The sequence below is a fragment of the Zalophus californianus genome, chromosome 11 (genome assembly GCF_009762305.2).
Source record: "Zalophus californianus isolate mZalCal1 chromosome 11, mZalCal1.pri.v2, whole genome shotgun sequence".
NCBI lineage: Eukaryota > Metazoa > Chordata > Mammalia > Carnivora > Otariidae > Zalophus > Zalophus californianus.
The window spans coordinates 63,768,352-63,783,123 of record NC_045605.1 but is presented as its reverse complement, the minus strand read 5'-3'; the positions used below and the strand labels follow the sequence as shown (position 1 = coordinate 63,783,123).

Below are 14,772 nucleotides of genomic sequence, written 5' to 3'. Positions count from 1 at the left end.
TATGAACCCTGACACACCACTGTCCAACCACGTCTCAGACACCTGGGAATCACTGCCCATGCACATGGGTTGGGGACACGGGGCGTCTAGCCAGTGGAGACAGGACTCATGGCAGGAGCCACCAAAACGGTCCTTGATCTCTGGGGATCTTTTCTGGAGAGAAAGGAACCGAGAAAACAGACGGTCTGTGGGCCCAGAGGGTAGAGTTAGGGCTAGACAGAGAGTAGAGAAAGCCTACGTGACAACCCCGAGTACTGCACAAGGATGGGGCAGGCTGCTTAGGGCAGGACAGAGATGGAGGGTGCTCAGGCCAGGTGGGGGCGGGGCTGCCTGGGCTGGACCCAGGTGAGCTGCACTTCACTTCCTGGCAGTGTGGGGAGCCTGCCCGTGCCCACAGGCAGCCCAGGAACCCCCGTGAGCTAGAGGAAGCCTGAGTACCAGTTGGGTGGGGGCCCGAGTGCCCTTCTGTGCCTTCATGGAGGCGTCCCACCCTGTCCCTTACCTCCAAGGCTGAAGGAGAAGCCTCCCCCCAACCCTCCAGTGGGAGCCAGGCCTCCTGAGGAGGGGCTGTCGTGGAGGCAAGCCAACCTTTGTGCTTCCCCTGCTTCTCCTTCCTAGAGGCCCCGCCCTGGCCCCCTGCTGCAGCTGCTGCCTTGGTTCTCTTGGCTGAGGCTGGTGCTGTTGGGCGGGCGGCTCCCAGCTGCGCACTGGTAAGTGAGTCGGCCTCTTGAACTGCTCAGGTGAGAGCCCGAGAGAGAGAGAGAGAGAGAGAGAGAGAGAGAGAGAGAGAGAGAGAGAGGGAGAGAGAGGGAGAGGGAGAGAGAGAGAAACATGGGCCCTAGGTGAGACCAGAGCTCCAAGTGGAACTCACTTCTCAGCACATCTGCCAGGGCCCCACCACCACCCAAGCCCTGCCAGGGCCTCTACAAGACAAAAGGGCCGGGGCAGGCCGAGCTGGAAGGAGGTGGTTCCTGAAGCCCCGTGTGATAGTCAACAGGCTGGCCCACAGCATGATCAACCAAGAAGCACGCAGTCAGAGCTCTGGACCAGCAAACTGTGTGAGCCTGGGCAGGGGAAGGGAGAGCATCTGGGAGAAAGTGGGTCACTCAAGGTGCTGAAGACGGAAAAGGCTGCATTCCCTAGAAGAGCCCAGAACTCGTAGGGCAAGCACTCCAGGGAGCCTGCACTGGCCCGCGTGGGACGAGCCCATGGGAGCCCGGCACCCAGAGTACCCCAAGCAGGAGGGTGGCTCTGGGTACAAGGAGCTGCACACACCAACACGGTCACAGCTGGGTGGCCTCCACAGTCTCCACACATCAGAACCCCAACCTGCTTTAAGTCTTTGAATGATTTCTCATTGCTCGTAAGATGAAGACCACCATTCTCCCCCAAGTCCGGCCCCTCCAGCTCCCTTCCACTTGGCCTTGGCCTTCACGGCACACCCCTCATCTCCCGGGCACCCCAAGTCCCAGCCCCACCTGGCGCTTTCAGTGCCTTCCCTCTTGCCACAGGGGCTTTGCTCTATTGTCCCACCGTCTGCACGGTCCTCACTCCAGACATTGGCCCCCTTGACCCCAACTAAACTCCCACTCAACCTGTGGATTCCAGCTCAGGTGTCACCTCCTCTGGGAGGCCTTCCCTGGCCCTCATCTGGGAGCAGTCTCTCTGCCGTTCACTCACAGAGCCTGTTTTTCTCCGCCAAGCACACCTGGGACCACCTGTTTAACTCTCCCTTCCTAGACCTCCAGGTCCATGAACAGAGAACACTCCTATTTTGTGCTTCCCCAGGACCCTCAGCCTCTAATTCAGAGCCTGACACAAAGTAAGCCCTCAATAAATATTTAAAAAAATGAATATACAACATGGATGAGCACGGTCAGTGAAGAACTGTTCGCTGGGAGAAGCAGTTCTCACTGATGCCAACCGCCCTCCCCCTCAGCCTCTGGAACCAACCCCCTTGCATTTAACACCAAGAGCCAGCAGAGGGCAGAGCAGGCGGGGCTGGAGGGGCCCTCGGAACCAGGGACCCCAGGTCAGCCAGCCTCGCCTCCTCAGGGCTTGGCACTGGGCAAAGGCACCACCTCCCCGCCCCCGCCCCCCGAGCCTGGGCGGCAGTGTCCGCAGGGAACAGCATTCATGACTGGACCACAGGACATACCATGGCCGCTTCAATTTTCAAAGCCCCAAGATACAGGATATTCCTCAACTTTACAAGGGGAGAAAATAGGCCCAGAGAGTAAGTGACTTGCTCACAGTCACAGGTGAGCAGAAACTATCTTCCGACGGGGGTGGGATCCGCTCTCTCCACAGGGGCTGCAGCCTTTCTGCAGGCCTGGCCCTGCCCTAGGCACACAGTCGGTGCTCAAGAAACACCTGCCAAGGTGACCAAAGCCTCAGGATGCCTGAGCACATGCAGGGGCCCCGGGGTCCAGGTCCTGGCCTCCCTCCACCTGGGCTGGGCATCGTCCGGCCTGAGCAGCCCCTGATGGGGGGGAGCCCTTCACCTGCCCCGGCCGGCCGAGGTCCATGAGGGGCTCCCTGAAGCAGTGCCGGTGGGAGGGGTGCGCGAGGCCGCAGCACGGGGACCTCCCCAGGCTCGCCCCAGGGCAGGCTCTACCTTGGTAGCTGGTGCTGCCGCTGCTGCTGAGGTAGGACTCCACCAGGGGTGCCTGCTCCTCTGACTGCCGGGCCCGCCGGCTCCGGGGCCGCCCGTCCGTGTTGGCCTGCACCATCAGGGGCTCCTGGCGCTTCTTCTTCTGCTTCTGCTCCAGCAGGGCCCGCTGCAGGCACGGGACAGACACAGAAGTCGGCGGGCCCTGAGAGCGCAGCCCGTCACTTCCACCCGGACAGCAGGCTCCCAACTGGGACCAGAGAGAAGGCCCTGATCGCTCAGCTCGGTTCTGGGGGTTGCCAGGGGGTCCACAGCCCACTTTGGGCCGAGGCTTTGTGCCCTTGGCACCTGGAGACTCAGGGTCCAGGAAAAGGAGGCACAAGTCAGCCCAGGTGGCCGCCCCGGCAGGACCACGGCACAGATGTCCAATGGTCCGACTGCAGCCACCAGCTGCCTGCCTGGCAAAAGCTCAGTGCTGATACTGAGCTGGTCAAGACAGGGCTCGCCTCTCTTCTGTGAGAGCCTCCTCCTCGCCAGCCAGGGTCACCCCAGGAAGGGAGACAATCCTCACTCTCCAGCCAGGATGGTAAGTGCTGACTGCCCGTCCTCCCGGCCCCGGCCCCACTCACCTGCCGGTCCAGCTTCTGCTGCCTCAGGTTGCTGCCCTCATCATCTAAGACACTGCAGAGGGAGACAGGGGCACTCAGGGCCTGCCGGCCGGCTGCCACAAACCCAGAGCCCACCCCCCGCACATCTGGGTTCTTTAAACCCCTCCCGTCATGACTCCTGGGTACAGAGGAGAGGGGGGAAGGGTGGAGCTACTATCTGGAAACTGGTTCCAGACGGAAAGATGGGAGCCATATTTTGGCCACTTTAGGAGCTTTCTCCTGCTGGGGTCACTGCTGACCCAAGGAATTCCTCGTCAGCCCGGCCCCGGTAAGTACAGGAGCAGACATGCCTGAGATCCAGGGGAACCTGTCCAGAGGCATCAGGTGCAAGCCAAGCCCAAGGCTGGGCTCCAGACCCAGGCGCCTGTCGGCTCCAGGTCCCTCTCAGATCTCACCAGCTCTTCCCGTCTTTCCGTCCTTCCTAGAGGAGGCTGGATCCTTTGAGGCAGACTCCTTCCTCTTCTATGCAAACTCCTGGCTCTCCAGGTGGCAGAATGGAGGTGCTGCCCACCCCCTCCCCCTCTTAAAGAAGGCTGAGGGTCCCCTCATTTGGGAGAGCGAAGCTAAAAGACCAACCAGCCCCTGAGGGCAGGGCTAGCACTGGGTGGGGTATCTGCAGGCAGACACAGCACAGCAGGGAACAGCCCAGCAACCAGCCAACATGGCGCAGGGGGCACCAGGGCATCAAATCCTTGAGTCCCTAAGGTCTTGGAACGGGCAGTGTCAACTCACATAGACTGGACCTGCCTCCCAGGAAGACAAGCATAATCAGGGAGCTCCGACCACTTAGCATTCCTTCTAGTCCAAGATACATCCATGAGCCGTAGCCCCAAATTCTATAAAAGCCAAGATTGGGGGTAGTAGGGCTGACGTCTGAGGACATGAGCCCTGGGAACCCCCTGACTACCCTGGCCCAGTGATGCTGGGGCCTGCCCCTGAACCAGACCTTGAGTGGGTACCTGCATAGGCATGCCTGAGTGCATCAGGTTTGTATGCGAAGCCCTAAGTATACGTCGTGCCGTGCCCACACCGGGAGGCGTCCAGATACATGAGGACACTTACATGTGTGAGCACACCGTGCAGCTAGGCAGGTGAGTGCCTGCGTGAGAAGCGGGTGCGCCTGTGTGCGGGTGAGCACAGCACACGCCTAAGGAGGGAAGGTGAGGGCGGGTCACCCCGAAGACAAGCTGCAGCCAGTGCCACCTCCTCCTGACGAGAGGAGCTCTTCTACCTGCAACGATCATCAACCTGCAGTGTCCCTTCGGCTCATCCAAACTACCTGTGTGTCCATGTGCCGGGGGAGCCAGCCAAGGGTGTGGCAGGAAGTCCATGGAGTCCACAGCCCACCGCCCACCTCTGGCTCTACCCACCCACCTCCCCAGCCACAACCTAAGACAACTGCCCGTTTTTAACTGGCAGCTGTCCTCCTTACTTGAAGGCCTTTCCTGACACCCAGGGGCTGCCCTGCACTCAACAGGAGCCCCGACTGTGCTCTGAGTCTGTTCACAGCCTGATTCTCCAAAAGCCTTGGCTGCCAGAACACAAGAGAAAACACTGCTAAACAGACGTGCTTCTCAGTCAAGGCCTCGGTCCACCTAGAGTCGCCCACAGCTGCACGTGGGACTCCCTGAGGGCACTGCCAGGAGCAGGCGACAGGGACCCGGCTCCTAACACTTCAAGCTGGCCGGGAGAGGGAGTGCCATCTGAGAAAGCGGGCACCCCAGGCCAGAGGGCGGCAGTGAGAGTTCTGAAGGAAGGATGAGTTTATTAGGGTGAGCAAGATGCCTGGGGGCCCTGCCAGGTCTGAGAGGCTACACCTCTGTCAGTCGCCTCTCCACCTTAAGTCAGCGGCCTGACTGAAAAATGCCAAGGCCAAGCATCCGCTCCCACAAACTTCAAGGGCTCAGTCCACAAACGCCACAGTCCACCGGGGTCTGCGGCATGAGCAACGCGGATTCCTTAAAAACGAGCGGGAGATGGATAGAAACGGCACTCTGGGCTCCACGTGGCACTGGCTGACAGCAACAACAGGGCCTGAAATCCAGCCATGCTCTGCCTGCCAAGCTCTGTGCCTGGGTCCACGCGGGGCAGCCGCCATCTCAGTCATATGCTCGCGGCCTGGCCACAGGGGCCCATGTTGCCTCCACGAGACCACCGGCTCCACATCCTGCTGGCAGGAGGCAGCTTCATGGCTCCCTGACATGGCGCAAGTCCCTTGCACTTTCGTAGGGCAGGGCCAGGGACAGCCAGGTCATCCGGGGACTGAGCTTGGGGAGCAGGGCAAAGCCCCCGCCCTCTGTGGTGCTGACGCAAACATCTAGGGTCATTCAGAAAAGGGGACATCCGCCTGCGAGTTAAGCTGACACGAGCAAAGCCACCTCCAGAAGCGCCGGGTCACAGCGGCAGCTCGATGGACAAAGGTGGCTCTGGTGTCCCTATCCGTCCGGGGGGGGGGCGGGGGCGGCGCACATTCCTAGCCCAGGCTACCATCCCACTGCCCGGCCTCTCCACAGGTCACCAGCGGGCAAGGAGGCTACTTTCCTCCTCCTCTGGCCCCACCTCCATTCCCTGATCCGGCAGAAAGAGCCAGAGCCGCAGGCCTTAGTAATCCTGGCAGGATTACAGGTGGAATGGACTTCACCACCGGCCCTCACAGAAAGATGGATGAAAAGGGGTAAGTTTCTGAAGAGATTCCAGAAACTCGGATAGCCTGGAAGTGCCTGGAGAGCCACGCCCCACCTCCTCCGCCACTCCGCTGGGCACACTGGAGCGGCGGGGGGGCCGGCATGTGCAGGGGCGCGGCTGGGAGAAGCCTCGTGCCTCCGGTCAGGGGTGAGGAAGAACGTGCCTGGCTGCGCAGGACGCCCCAGGAGGGCCCGCAATCCACGCAGCTCTGAGCGGTGGCTCCAAGAGTGGACGACGGCACGTCCAGGAAAGCAGGTTCCTGCCAGGGCCCTGTTTCTAGGAAAGCAGACTACGGGCCCCCGGCAGGGACGAGCCCGGACCGCCTGACAGCACTGTGTCTGAGGCGCACATCGGCCCCAGACCTAGAACAAATCCCCGCAAGACCCGGCGGCTGCTGAGAACCACGGCAACAAGGTGGGGCTGTGTCCAGGGAGTGGAAGGAAACCCCTCTCCCCTCCCCGGCAGGCCCCGCCCCCAGCCCCACCCCTCCAGGCAGCCCTGCCCCTCAGCTCCCACCAGGGCTCCTTCCTTCCTGTCCCGCCGCCACCCCTGGCCTGCCTCTACCCGATGGGCACTGTTCTGGGCAACACTAAATGATAACCACAGAGGAGAAAGTAATGGCTTTTTAACAACTCGGGCTCCAATTACGGAATCGCTGCCAAGCCTGGTCTGGCAGCTGCGGCCCCGCCAGGAGCCTCGGGCAGGAGACAGGGCACTGATGGATGGGTCCTCCAGCTGACCCTGGCGGCTCCTTCATTACGGTCGCCTCCTGCTGGGGACCGGACCAGGGAGATCCAGGAACGCACCGGCTACTGGCTCCTGAGGGTCGGAGAAACCCAGTCGGCCGTGTCCACCAATCCACCCATTCTGCCCAGGGCCAACGAAGTGGCCCTTCGCCTCCCAGGGAGACGGCCCCTCCATATCCCCTTGCCTCCCCCGAGCTGCCCAACAGGTATCTGGAGAGAAAACCATGATTGATAACGAATGAGAGCACGGGCACTGCTCCCAAGGGATGGAAAAGCCAGCCGTGGACAACACATTTAGGAAGCCGGGACCCTGCCTCTCTTTAGACTCCACCCCCTGCATGCTCAGCTAACCCACCAGAGCTGACCAGAGCCCTGGGGGCCAGGCTACCTAGGGACAGACCCGTACTCCAAGCCCAATTCACTCTCCCCTTTTATGCCCTCATTCCTTCCACTCAGTCACAGCAGAAGCTGCCCCCGCTGGACCCAGGGAGTCAGAGGAGGAAGGACCACCCAGGGGGCCAGGCTGCAAGCCCTGTACCTATGCCAGACTTCCCCACCCCCACCCGAGCACGCCCAGATCTGCCCCTAGTGGCTGCTTGGAACACCAGGGAAACACAGTACGGGTGGGAACAGGGGCAGCCCCAAAAGGGAGAAGCCCACAGCAGGGCTCACAGGAGTCCCAGCCTCCCAGGATGGGCCCTCTCCATTCCTGCCATGGGCTCCCAAACTTAGCACGTCATTAAAACTGCTATGCACATTCGGCCCTGACTTGGTGATTCAGAACTGCTGGGGAAGTTAGCCCAGAATCAATCCCTCACCTCATTTTCTCTTTTGAAGCAAGAAACATAGGTGATTTTAATGTTGGTCATGCAAATGAGGGCCATGAGCCACAGCTGGTGATCTCTAAAGAACAAAAAAGAAATCTGAGAGTTGCTCAAAGTATGCAAATACAGCCTTCTGTTCAGATGGGGGAAGAAATCATAGTCTGTAGATCGATCAATCTTACACAGGTCCCAGGTAAGATCATGGAACAGATTCACTGAAGAGCTAGAAGACCTAGTGATCAGCAGGACTGAGCCCAGTCCACCAGCAAGTCAGGGCACATGCCCCCAGACCTACCAAACAGCCAGGCTGCCACATGGAATCACAAGCACCAGTGACAGTCACTAGTGGCAAGATAAAGCAACGTGAGTGGCGTGCTCCTCCAAAGAGACAGGTTTTTGCAACAATAAGGCATGCCATAATCAGGTTTCCAGCACCCTGCTTCCCTTGCTTAGCGTGTTTACTGATGACCTAGACAAGGCAGGCCTCACAGAAGACTTATAGGTGACACAAAGTCGAAGTGATACTAAACTGTTCATTAAGACAGTAGGACTTGAGAAGACACTGGAGAGCTTGCAGACTCTAACCAATGGAAACCTAACAGGAGAAGGTCATGTCTTACATGTGGGTCCCCAAACCCAGGTCTGCCCCACACAGGCAGAATGGGGGACACAGGGCTTGACATCAGCCTGATGAGACTTTGGAGTTCTGTTTACAGAGGCCTCAAGGTGATGAGTCAGTGAGCCAAAGCTGTCCCCCATGACAGGGAGGGCCAAGGTCAACAACGGGAGCAGGGTCCCCAGCGAGGAAGTAACAGCCTCCCTCTGCTCGGGGTGGGACAGCACCCAGGAAGCTGCAGGTGTCTCCAGATGCCTGCTGGAGGAGGGCAGAGACCAACCTGAGGGGAGCCGCACAGTCCCTGCTCACCGAGTCCTCTCTCTCACCCCTGTGTGCCTGCTCCTTCCACCCAAAGCAGCACCGGGACAACTTCCCCAGGGCGCTGGGGCTGGGAGTAGCCAGAGATTCTGCTCCTCCTCCCTGCTGCTGGAGGTGACACGGCCAACACAGCATCCCCGGCACCCTGAGGCTTCCCACACAGGCGGAGCTGGAAGAGCCAGGTCTTGCGTGGTCAGCAGTCCTTCCACTCCCCAGAAAGCGTCGTCCGGAAGTGGTGGGAGGACCCTCACAAGAGCCAAGAGGAGGGAAACCCCAGAGGCATGCTGAGGCTCACCCCAAGGAAGAGCTTTCTAACGGTCAGCCCCACGTGATGGAAGGGTGCATTCACACAGCGGACCCGACAGCCCGTACGCTGTAAGGGCCCTTCCAGCTGCGATGCTCATTCTCTGACTCAGGGCCACGCCTGCCCAGCACTATTCCTTTCCCTGAGGGGAGACCACATCCCTTGGGTGTGCTGAGAACCCGGGTGTGCAGCCAGGAAAGCCAGAAAGTCTGAAAAGCCATCTGGGGATGCCTCTGACTCAAAGTCGTGCGCATCTTGTCTGTGCTGGGCCACGCCAGGCACACAGCTCAGAACCAAGTGGGGTCCCTGCTCTCCAGGAGTTCGGAGTCGGGTTGGGGGGAGACAGTGCAGAAAGAGCACTGAGGACCGGGCCCGCCATCGCTCCTGCGCTCTTAATGCTCCACCTGCAACTCATAAAAGGTTGTGAAGCCAGGGAGAAGGGGCATTTAATACTCAAGAACACAGACGAAGAGAAAATGGCAGAAGTGAAAATTATTAGTACTACTAATAGAAAAAAGTCAAAAGGCAAAACATTATTCCAATCGTTCAACTTTATAAACTAAATGGCTCCCTTCTGAGTCAGAATGTGAGATTAATCCATGATCGTTATAAACTGAGCCACAATTACCCTTAAGAAGATTATCGCCAACTGGCAGTTGCTTCAAAGAAAATGAGCCAGGCCTAGGGAACGCAGGTGCAGCCATCACAGAGGGAGTAAAACCCCCACCAGGAGAGCTAACAAGAAATCGACCGACCTCTCTCCCCCAAACCAAACAACGCATTCCAGCTCTGACATACTGTGACACTGGGGAAACCTCATACCGAAACACGTGCCCACGTGCAAGTAAACGGCCTTGCCTGTCTTCTGCCCCAGTTTTCTGCGATCACACAGGCATGTGGCTTTAACTGCAATCAGCAGCCCAGTTAATGCGAGAGGCAATTTGCATCTCCTCTTCTCAGCTCAGGTCTCCCCGTTCTGGAAGTCTACACCCAAAGTCCAGTGCTTTCCCAGGCCCAGGGCATGCTCAGAAAGACCCCAGCAAGGCAGGAGAGATTCTGGCAACTTCTGACTATAGCCTGCCCCCAGCTCGAGACCCACCCTCCCTGCCACAGAGCAAGAAGGCAGGGGTGACAGAGCAATGGGACCACAAGCAGGTAGAGCCACAAGGGTGCCAAGCTGCTCCTCAGGGATAGGCTTCCAGGGTGATAGGATTCTGTGCTCCAGGCGGCGTGTTCGGGCCCAAGAAAGGAATGGGGGGATAGGGTGGTTGGGCCTAGGCTGGGGCAAGTGCCAAATCACCTCGTGAAGGATGCGAGTGCCCTGGGCGCTGTTGGAGGACAAAGCCATTTCCCAGAGACAAGCCCACCTCCCGAGGGGCCTCTTTCCTAGAGGCAGGCTTTCTCTAAGACTTGTGCACTTACTCTACACATTGTTCTGGTCTTTGGCTTCTGGAAGAGGCTTCCTTGACCCATGATCTGGCCTGGACCCCCATTCTGCCAGATCCTAAACACACCATCATATCCACAGCCACAAGTGCTGTCTCTTCCTATCCTCCTAAGTCAGTCTGTGGCCACCACCCTGCCAAGTGCCCCCCCCATACTCGTACTTCCACAGCGTTAGAGGCCACTCAGCCTGCAGGTGCTCCCCAGGCACCTCTACTGGGCAGCTAGAAAAGGTTAATGGTACTCTGTGGGGCTGCACGGTCTTCTAGAAGGTCCTCGGCATAGATGTGTCAAGCCAGGATGCTCCACAAACTACCTGTGCCCCTAGCCTGGATGCCCGGTGCAGGGTAGCAGCTCCTGAGTCAGCAAAGCACCAGTCTCCTGATGAGAGTATCTCCCTGATCTATGGGAGACTCTGAGGTGTAACTGCATTGTCTGCAGGAAACCCTATGGGTGACTCGTGTGTGTGCACGTGTGTATGTTGGTGGGAGGGGCACCCACAAATTCCAACTTGGGAAGCCCTAGAGCCTCCAAAGGAGCTTAGAGACAGCAGTTCTCAGGAGAAACCCTGAATACCCAGGTCAGTGACAGGTGCTTGTTTGCAGAAGGATATGCTTTTAACAAGCCTCAGGCAGTTTCAGCTGGTTTTCCATTTTGGATGCTGTCTGGACTCCTGGAAGAGCTCTGTCAGAAGTATTTTCTATCGGTGACTAGAATCAGGTCCCTTCCCAAGAGCTGGCTGTGTTACAAGGCAGGTCTTGAGGGTCTGCTCCTCCAACCCGCAGGCATGAGCACCTCGGCAGGCAATAGCATAGTGGCCCTCAGCGGTCCAGCACCCATCTTACACACATGCCTCTCTGGGAGGCCTGGAGACAGCCCCGTAGCCCATGGCAACCAGGAGCCAATAGGTGGCCAAGGATCTGGCGCTACCATGACGATGAGCTCTATTCCAGGGGTAATGGAGAGAATGAAGAGTGGATGGGGGAAAGGCCTGCACCTGTATGAGAAGCCTCCAACACCCTTCCCCCACCCCGACCACGAGGCAACCAGCAAAGCCCATCTATCCTTGGGACAGACCAGAGAGTCTGGGGAAAGCACAGGGTACCCGTGCTTTCATGAATGCTCTTATGCATGTAAAGGCGGTCTATGTATTGTGAGTTGGTGGGTGTCCAGGTATAGACCTGTTTGCAAGTGGATTTCCGAGTCTCTGATATGAGTAGTACCTGTGAGTGGGTAACGGGTGTCAGGTATTGTCCAAATACAGGATGTGTTATGGGCACAGAGAGTAGGAGTACACCTGTGTGAGACCAAGAATCAGTGTAGGTGGAGACGTATGGGGTGCATGTGTGTATGAGCGGCCTGTACTCTTGGTTCAGAATAACTGTCTCCAGGAATTCATGCTCTGCGTGTGTGAACAGACCAGCAGGAGTGTCTGTGGCCCGATGCACCCACGGGGGGGTGCATGCCTGCAGCTGTACGGGTGTCTGTCCACAGCTACACCGGCGTGTGACCCGGTGTGCTGGGCCTAGAAGGGGGGCTCAGAGCAGTGCGCTCCCTCCCCGTGCGGCCACATGGCGCTGCCCAACCCAACACGGCCCACACAGGCCCAGAGCACTGGCCCCTTCCAGCAGCCCCGGCGGACGAGAGACGGAGCAGGGCAGGCCGGTTCAGTCCGCCCGGGGCCCAAAGTTGGGGTAGGAAGGCCCCGCGCCTCCAGCCCGCGCCCGCAGTGTGGGATGGGATGGGTACGGAGGCCCGGCACCCCGGGTCGGGGTGGTGGGCGCCGCTCGCCCCGAGCGCTGGAGGGTAGTGGGCCGAGCCCGCGCCCCCAAGCTGAAGGGGGGAGGGTGGGCTGGGCGCCCGCGTACCTGTAGGGAATCCAGTCGGAATGCGGCTTGGAAGTCATGTCTCCCGGGGGCGGGGCGGCGGCTGCGGCTCTGGAAGCCGGGGCCCGCGGGGGACGGCGCGGGGGCCCTGCTCAGCTCCCGGGCCGCCCCGGGCCGCATCCTCCCGGGCCGGGGCGCTGGGCCCCGCCGAGGCCCGCGCTGCACGCCGGGGCCCCGGCCGCGGGCCCGGCGAGCGGCTGTCTGCGCGGCGCGATGGGCGAAACGGCGGAGTGCGCGGGACCGCGGCGGGCGTGCGCGCGCGTGGAGGCGGGAGAGGCCGGCCGGCACCGCCGGGCGCCACTGGAAGGGCTCGGTCCCGCGCCGAGGTGCCCGAGTGCTGCGTGGCGGCCGCCACGGTCCGCCCCCGCCCCCGCCCCCTCGCCCCGCCCCTGGCAGAGACCCCACCCCCGGCCGGCGCCGGCGTTCTGAACGCCCCCGCCCCCGCTCCTTCCCCGAAGGCCCGGGGGCTCCCGCGCCGCACACGTGACCGCGCCCGCGCCTGGGCTAAGGCCGCGGCCGCTGGGCGGGTCCCCAGACCTCCGAGCGTCAGTTTCTTTCTCTGTGAAGCGGGGATATTTCTAACTCCTACCTGCCTGCCTGGCTTACCTATCTCCACCAAGGGATGGGAACCGCTGCTTAGTTGGGGAATGGGAGGAGCAGTGGGGGGTGGGACCCTTCGGTGCGGGGAAAGAGCTGAGGCCTGAAAAGAACCGAAGAGGTCTGGGGGAACCTGCAGATCCGAAGCGTGGAGGCTGGCCTTCCCCTTTCTGCCCCTTCCACTCCCCCACATCCCTTCCTCACAGGCCCCAGGGGAATCTTTGTTTTTTAGTAAGGAGCTGCTTTCTCAAAGCCGTGGGTCTTTCCCCTCTAAGCGGTAGCAGTCAAGAGAAGAGTAACATATACTATTGCATTCCCAGCCCTTATAAATTTATATTATTTAAGCTCCACAACAGCCTTGAGAGGCAAGTATTTTATTCCTATTTCCAGAGAATAAAGCCTCAGTAATGCTAAGATGCCCAAGGACATAAAGCTACAAAGAGATAGAGCTGAAATGGAACCAGGGTCTCTGTCCTCCAAAGCTCGCTCTAGGGGCCACACTTAAAAGGAGGCAAAAACTTCTTTTAAAAGGTCATCTTAAAGTCTCTGGGTGCTGAGGAGGTCTTGGCTGTGACTCACACCAACTCTAAAGCCAGCCATGGCATGATGAGGTGAAGGATAGTGAATCCCCAGCTGGGGAGGAGAGAACAGGTGATTGGGCGGGGGTCTGCTGAGGGGCACAGTCTCCACACTCCATGTGGGTGTCCTCATGTGCACCCTGGATTCAGCAGCGCGCACACCCTGCAACCATGCAGGTCCCTGTGGTGCAAAATAGGCCATCAGGACTGCATGACTGGGTGGGAGAGTGTGAGAAGAACCAGCTGGGCTGAGAGAGGGCCCCATCCTGCTGCCCTAGGTCCACAGCCAGGACGCCCCACCCCAGAACTCTCCCAGCCTTTCGGCCTGGCCTGGCCTTCCCCATTAACTATTAAAAACAATAACCAAAATGTTTGGAGCATTTGCTGAGCTCCAGGTGCTCTCTACACTGTAACTCATTTCATCCTCACAGCCACCCTAGGAGGTGGATGCTATTATCATACCCATTTCACAGCAGAAGAAACTGGGGCACAGAGAAGGCAAAGATCTTGCCCGACGTCACAGAGCTGTTCAGTGGTGAAGCTAAGATTCCCACACAGCAGTCTGGGCCCACAGCCCTTGTCCTTAGCCTCCTTCCTGCCTAGCACGGTTCATGCCACATGCCACACACCCGGTCTCTTTCTTCAGGTTTCTGGAGTGCAGGACAGAAAAGATCCATCTCTGTCTGGCACAGCATCAACGGTCCCTGAAGGCTGTGACCTCTGATTATCAACCTCTAAGAGCTATCACTGTCACAGCGGACGGCGGGCAGACAAAAGAAATCACCCCAGAGTGAGGTGCAGGGGACAGAAAGCAGGGCTGTTTTCTCGCCTGCCGGGACACTTGGCATGGGCCTCGGTTCCACCCGTTGGGTTCCCAGGAAGGTCAGCAGAAAGGGACTGGCCCCTGCTTTGGAGGCCAAAGCACTACCCTGAAGGCCTCTCTCCTTTAGGACAGAGCCCTGTGTCCCTGCCTAGCAACAAGAGGCTGGTCCCACCCTCCAGACCACCCTTTCCCAAACTGCAATCTGCAGCTACCACTTCAGTGATGACTGAGTAGAGCCTGGAAGACTACCCCTTCAAGGATGTGAATGCCTTCCCCATTTATTCCCAAATTATCTGACACCTTGAAGCAATCAGAATCAAGTTGGAAGGTCTCAGGAGCCTAAAGTAATTGAATCTATTAAATAGATACTTTGGGTTCTGTCCTGAGAGAGCAAAATCTGGAGGCAGAGTGAGGTGCAGAAATAAGACAGCTCCCCATGTCTCTTCCTGCAGAGGCTGTGCACGTGCCCATGGCATGTGTGGGAGCCAGTGGGACTGTGTGCCGTGTACCCACGAGTGTGCATGAGCGTGTATGTATAAGGTGTCCTTGCAGGATGGATCTGCACAAGAACATTTGTTGGACGGCATGGGGAGGATCTCAGTATGTGCTTCTGTGAGTTCTAAGGGGTGTGTAAGTGTTCACACTCAACTCAGAACTGGCAATGGGTTTTCCT

At 59.0% G+C, this 14,772-nt stretch overlaps 1 protein-coding gene across 5 annotated transcripts in view; it reads right to left on the bottom strand.

The window, feature by feature from the left end:
• TUB (TUB bipartite transcription factor) overlaps positions 1-14,772 on the bottom strand; it is an 81,681-nt gene that overhangs the window by 10,337 nt on the left and 56,572 nt on the right. For 3 of the 5 annotated variants that reach the window (XM_027578995.2, XM_027578993.2, XM_027578996.2), the window contains 3 exons: positions 3,241-3,292; positions 2,618-2,780; positions 589-732 (listed from right to left, as the gene is read on the bottom strand). In XM_027578995.2, coding sequence (XP_027434796.1) covers positions 589-732; positions 2,618-2,780; positions 3,241-3,292 — 359 coding nt within the window. Of the gene's footprint in view, positions 1-588; positions 733-2,617; positions 2,781-3,240; positions 3,293-12,083; positions 12,242-14,772 lie in introns of those variants that run through there. The other 2 variants (XM_027578997.2, XM_027578994.2) reach the window with 2 other exon arrangements.